Source organism: Callorhinus ursinus, unplaced genomic scaffold, assembly GCF_003265705.2.
Source record: "Callorhinus ursinus isolate GAN/ISIS: 27379988/994484 unplaced genomic scaffold, GSC_fseal_2.0 scaffold17, whole genome shotgun sequence".
NCBI classification, from domain to species: Eukaryota; Metazoa; Chordata; class Mammalia; order Carnivora; family Otariidae; genus Callorhinus; species Callorhinus ursinus.
The window spans coordinates 21,362,326-21,368,961 of record NW_027397079.1 but is presented as its reverse complement, the minus strand read 5'-3'; the positions used below and the strand labels follow the sequence as shown (position 1 = coordinate 21,368,961).

General features: G+C 38.7%; 1 protein-coding gene across 2 annotated transcripts in view; it reads right to left on the bottom strand.

Moving 5' to 3' along the window:
- Positions 1–486: 486 nt before the first annotated feature.
- The window catches only part of MTMR7 (myotubularin related protein 7), a 113,564-nt gene continuing 107,414 nt past the window's right edge, over positions 487–6,636 (bottom strand). For both annotated transcript variants that reach the window (XM_073902361.1, XM_073902362.1), the window contains exons 12-14: positions 5,956–6,096; positions 4,288–4,414; positions 487–849 (exon numbers count right to left, since the gene is read on the bottom strand). In XM_073902361.1, coding sequence (XP_073758462.1) covers positions 487–849; positions 4,288–4,414; positions 5,956–6,096 — 631 coding nt within the window. The remainder of the gene's footprint in view (positions 850–4,287; positions 4,415–5,955; positions 6,097–6,636) is intronic.

The following is a 6,636-nucleotide window of genomic DNA, read 5'->3' as shown; positions in this document are numbered from 1 at the left end:
GGGTACGTTTCCACAGTGTGTTCTGTTACTAGAAATACTGATAACAGGATGGGAGGCAATGTCAAATGTTCTAGAAAACAAAATATATATCTGGAAGGGAAAGACTGAGGCTAACAGGCTTGAGGGGAGAAGGAGTCAGGGCACTTCTTGAGCAGATGCATGCTATGACAAGGAAGATTTGTAATGATAACTCAGGTGATGGAAGAGGTCAGCACTACGTAGTGAACAAAACTTTCAGAGTCTAGAACAACATTTAAAATGGGGAATTCTTTTATATATGTTTGATAAAAGAAATGGCTACTTCCTGTTCAACATCTAAAGAAACTAAGTGTTGGACTTTTTTTTTCCCTTTTCATTGCTACATTCTATAATTCTCAATGACATGTACCATTTCTTGAATTATTTTTTGTTTTAAATTGCACTGCTCCCTTATTTTTGGAAAGTGTGTCTTGTGTGTCCTTTATTTTGGATCTCCACAGGGAAACTTCAGGCAGTGAGAAACACCGCTTCATCCGAGTCACGGTCCTTGCCACTGTCTTCACTTGGTGCACACTCCCCACCACTTGGAGACCGGCAGCTCAAATCCTCCACCCCAGACTCCTGATCACTGTTGGCCGACAGATCTGGATCTGAGCTTTTCAAATTGTCTTGGGTTAGAATGAGAGCAGAATCTTCATCGCCTTGTGAGGGACTCCTGGATGGAAATGATTTCATATTTCCACTGTAATCCTGGGGAGTGTTGGCTGTGCTGTTGTCTGAGGTGGAAAACCCTGAGTGTTTGCTGGGTTCACTCTGCTTACTCTTAACTTTAGTGTGATTTAACTGGATTTTTTGCATTTTTTCCAGCCTCTAAAAAAAAAAAAAACAGAAAAATCATTAATAATTTAGCATGTATTACTTTCCAACTAGGTATAATATTAAGAACATGGGATTTAAATGGACATGGGTCCAAAGCTAGATTTTATGACCTTGGACAAAATAGTTAGATTCTCTGAGACTTGGTTTCTTCATCTCTAATTAAGGAAGGTAATACCTGCCTTAGTATATACATTTTCTGTAAAATGCAAAAAAAACCCAAACAACAAAAAAAACTATGTAAAGCACCTGGCAATCAGGAGTCATCCTTCCTTCTATACCTGTAAGGTTTTACATAATGATTTTCATCCTATGAACTCAAAATACATTTTTTTTAAAACATCAGGAATGAGGTGTTTATTATCTAAGTTTATAAATGAAGATATAAGTCACTTACCATAAACTGCCCCCCCAAAATATACAATTCATTGGTTTTAGTATAGTCACAAGGTTACACAATTAACTACTACCTAATTCCAAAATAGTTTAATCCCCAAAGAAAACCCCATTAGTTACTCCCCATTCCCCCTTCCCACAGGCCTGGCAACCACTAAGTTACTTTCTAGCTCTGTGGATTTGCCTCGTCTGGACATTTCGTATAAATGGAATCATAAACCATGTGTTCTTTTATGTCTGGTTTCTTTTCCCTTAGTTTATGTTCTTGGGGTTCATCCACAAAGTAGCATGTATCAATACTTCGTTCCTTTTTATGACTAAATAACACTACATTGCATGAATATCCATATTTTATTTATTTCTTCATCAGATGATGGACATTTGGGTTGTTCAAAATACATTTTACCAGATTTCATCCTTTGGCATCAGCAAGGGAGGTGTGAAAAGATCAAGTATTACATAATCATTTCAAAAGCGTTCATGCTAAGTTGTGTGCAAAGAGCATTGTACTGGGCAATATGAGTAACAGAGATAAATACAGATCCAGCCATAAGGAGCTTGGAGTATGGAGGCAGAGTTCAGGTAATGTAAGAATTTGGGAGAGCTCAAAATTATTTAAGAGGACGAGTGGGATGGCTAGAGGGAAGAGATCCGAGTAAGCTTCAGGAATGAAGGAGCATTTTAACAGGACTGTGAAGGGATTAAACTGGGGGTGCTGGTGGTGGTTAGAGCATTTATGGCAGGAGGGACAGTGAGAAGAAGAACACAAAAGTAGGAAGAGGTCATTGTGTACAAGAAGCAGAGAACAGTTAACTTTGGGCAAGGGCAACGTGGATGGAACTAGAGGGTGTTACGCTAAGCAAAATAAGTCAATCAGAGAAAGACAATTATCATATGATCTCACTCATACGTGGAATTTAAGAAACAAGGCAGAGGATCATAGGGGAAGAAAGGAAAAAACAGGACGAAACCAGAGAGGGAGACAAACCATAAGAGACTCTTAATCTTAGGAAACAAACTGAGGGTTGCTGGAGGGGCAGGGGTGGGGGGATGGGGTGACAGGGTGATGGACAGTGAGGAGGGTATGTGTTGTAGTGAACACCAGGTGGTATTTAAGACCCAGAATCCCTGTACCCCTGAAACAAATAGTACATTATATGTTCGTTAAATAAAAAATTTTTTAAAAAAATTTTGAGCAAGGACAATAGTAGAGAATAAAGCTAAAAGGACTGATTACTGAATTGTGGGAAAATTTAAATGCCAAACTAGGGGGTTTTGACTTTGTTATAAAGGAAAAAGAGCCAATGTCTTTTAATGTTTTTTAAGTAATTTTTTTTTCAGTTTTAGTATTTTAACAAAAAGAATGTTGGAACAGACCAGGAGAATCCTAAGCTTTTCGTAAAGCTTAGGAAGAGGAAATAAAATTGGCCTACCGATGTCGTCGTGAGTGAACTTAAAAATGGCAAAAATCATAAAGGCTTTTACCAGAGCTCCGGAATCCTAAAAATCTAACCTTTGCTTCATTTCAGTTGTTTCTGTGTGTTATTTAATTCAAGGTCTGTCAGCCCTGGTGGCAATTCACAATCATTGTGGAGCTTGAAAGATTCTCCATCAGAATCTCTGGACTTAGAGCCCTGGCAGTAGGATTTTTTTGTGAGATGATTTTGATGCACAAAAACTATTTCTCCAGTCATGTAAACTCAAGGTCGAGCTCTCCATATAGGTCCAAAGATGGTTTGTTTCACCCTTGCAGATTTATAATAGATTAAGATTTATGCTTGATTTCAAAAGTTCTCAAAACCAACAGTTTACTAGTCACAGCATTTGTTTCATCCATCTGGCTCCTGTATGGACTTGACTGTGCAACCCTAGACCTAAGTTCTTCCGTGGTATTTCTATCTTGAAACATGATGTTTCCTGGTAATGTTATGGGAGCAGCCAGAGAAGTCAGCCTCACCAGCTACCTCTACATGACTATCTTTATTGGTGGGGTCCCTGAACCATAGTGCATGTCCCCCAGGCCATCATTCTTAGGGGTGACTGTCCATTAGTAAAGGAGTAGACTTTGTTGGAACTCATCTTGTGATATTTCGCCAACTTTCATTTCATTAGACATTACCAATCTACACCACATATGATCTTAGGAGCGGGGAGAAAAGGCCTTTCATCTTACTTTAATATTTAGTCTCAATTCATAATTCAGGTCCAGACCACAGGAATTGGTTGCCAATTCTTGAGCAAGTGAATGACCTGATGATGCCACGGAGTTTTTTTTTTTTTTTAAGATTTTATTTATTTATTCATGAGAGAGGGAGAGAGAGAGGGAGAGAGAGAGAGAAGCAGAGGGAGAAGCAGGCTCCCAAGGAGCAGGGAGCCCGGTGCGGGACTCGATCCCAGGACCCTGGGATCATGACCTGAGCCGAAGGCAGACACTTAACCATCTGAGCCACCCAGGCGCCCGCCACGGAGTTTTAAGATGAGTGAAGCAGAATGAAGCAAAGAATCCAAGTGGTTTTAGTGAGCAACTAAACCAGTGGTATCACTGGAAGCAAAATTATATAATTAGCAAAAATATGTATATTATAACCTTCCTGGCCAATTACTGGGAAATTATAAAAGCGAAAAATTAGGCTGTTGCTAAGTTGGTCTCAGCTATTACTGTTCATAGGCTAATGTAATAATAATATTCTAAAAGAGAAAATTTTACCACATGTGCATATATCTGATTTTGTTCTTTCACTCTGAATCCCATTTTTTTATGTACCCTTCAGAAAGAATTTTCGTTCTCTGAAATAACAGTAATAAATAAAACCTGACCTATTACAGGAATAACCGACAAGTTCAGCAAACCATGTGAGTGAGCCCCGAGCCAGACGTCTAGGTGGGGTTCTGTTTCAGGTTATCCACTTAGCTAAAAATATGAAATGGCTATGTTGCTGCGTTTCACATATCCTGAGTCATGAGAAGTGTTCATGGAACAGTGGTTGTCAAGAAATAAGCATCAAAAAGAGACGAACAAGAACGAACATGTCTTACTTCTTCCAGGGCCTCTAGTTCTTCCTCCAGCTGCTGGGTCTCCTCCTTCACTGCCATAAGGTAATCCGTAACAGACTGTCGGGGCTGCAGTCCCTTTTCAAAGCGATTGTACATCCCATTCCAAAACCTGCAAAAGATGGCAGAGCTTTAGGATACTGCCATATCAGTCTGTAAATTCACTCCCTCAAGTCTTCTAAGGTATCCATAATGCCAGAGTCCCAAAGTCCTACTGATCACGAATCACGGGCTCAAAGACGACACTTACTTAAGGTAATGATTTCATGTTGATGCTCTCTTTTTCTTGGGTCAGTAAATTTCTTTCAGGAGGATAAATTCATGGTGAGTCTACTTGTACATATGGTCCTGAAATAAGAAGGCCTGTATCTTTCTAAAGTAGACCGAAGTAGCACATATTACCATATTCTTTTTTCTTTTTAAGAAAATGGCTCTCAGTTTTGAAGTAAACTTGGAAAATTCGTGATTATATTAACATTTAGAATCTCTCAGTTCCAGAATTGAGGGTTTTGGCTTGTCTTTTTTTTTTTTTTTTTTTTAATCACAACCATCAAAAATTGACATTTCCGTTTGCAATAAATCTTCCTTTTTTTTGTCCTACACAATAAAGCATACTGGATTGCAAAGAATAGATAGTATTATCATAGGGATGTCTGTAGATCCATGCTTTACTTAGAAAAGTACTTTGAGGGCAGGGTTTTAGTGTCATTCATTGTTTTATCCATAGTGCCTAGAATAGTGCTTGACCCTCTATAACGTATTTGTTCACTGGCTATTACTAACAAATTAGGAGTAATACAATTGATTGCATTGTATCTCAACAGCTCTCAAAACTGCTGTTTTATGGCTTTTTTTTTTTTCAGTGTGACAATATTCTTTAAAATTCTGGGCAAATAATTAGAAATAATTAAGAACAAAAGCAAATTGAGGAGGGAAAAAAAAAAGAACTATAGAGGAAGCCACTAAGCACTAAGTGTGTTTTCGGAGGTACATAGGGAGAAAATGTGGTTTCTCAGTTTATTCTGTGTGTTTGTCTTTTTGCTGACCTCTGAGACATCCTTCCACATCATACAACTTCCACATAGAGAAGCCAAAGGATAAAATATAACCTACATCTCTAATAGAATCTGTGGGATGCCACCCTGCTCTCCCCATCACAATATATATACAGTCTTAAAAATAATTTATTTCCACAGGGAAATAGTTCCACTAGGCGGAGTTTCAGCAGAGAAGGAAGGTAAGCTAAATCGTGATCACTACCTAAACTTGTGATTCCACATTTAACTTACAAGACACTTGGTTTATTTGGTCCATCCTTCCCTCTATCCTTTCTTGCTTCCTTCCTTTCTTCTTCCCTCCCTCTCTGTTTTTTTGCTTCTAATAATATTGGAACTTATATTTTTAAAGATCATTATTATAAAACATTGACTTCTAAAGAGAATTCCATATGTAGGGGGAAAGGAGGGGAGAGGGGACACTGGCAAAAATACCAGATCAGATATTTAAAGCATCCTCTTCTAGTGTGTTTTACGTCCAAAAAAAAAAAAAAAAGCCTTGAGGCTCAGTGTTCATCTGCTTTGGCCTCCAGATGTTAAACAGTGGCAGAATCTAGGTACATAAGCATACTCAGTAAGGTCCTAGAGGTTTACATACTTGTACATGAAGTTGAATGGCGTTGAGGGGAGACAAAGGGTTCCCGGGGTCTGACTGTGATCAGCTCTAAATAGAGGATTCATATAGTCGGCCCGATTCTTCCACAGGTGAGCCCATAAAGAGTATGTTCTTTCTTGAATTCTGTCATAAAGAAAAGAAGCCTGAAAATGACCCATCTTGGTTCTTAGAAATTGTAGCTATGTAATATTAAAACTGGAAAGGGACCAATAATTGCTAGATGAATATCCCATGTCCCTGTTCTGTAGCAGGGAAATTTACAGTGTGTGTGTCTTCATGATCTAACAGAAGGGCACTGTAAGAGTCTCAACTTCTCTGCTCTCTGTACTGACAAGATGTTTAATTCCTCTGAGTGTAAAACAAAACTTTATGTAATTTGGGGGAAATTTTTCCCCTAATAATTATCACTGAAATTTTATTATTTGCCAGGTACTATTTAAATGCTTTACCTCTTTTCTCTCATCCAGCCCTCACTCAACTACGAGATCTGTCCATTGTACAGGTGAGGAAACCGAGGCTAAGAGATTGAGCAGTTTCTCAAAGTCACGTAGTCACAAAGACACATACATAGTGAGTGGAAGAGCCGGGATTCAAAGGCAAGCAGACACCATTAAAGTGACGGGTCCGTCACAGCAAAGCCCAAAACTATCTAGGAAAAGAGGT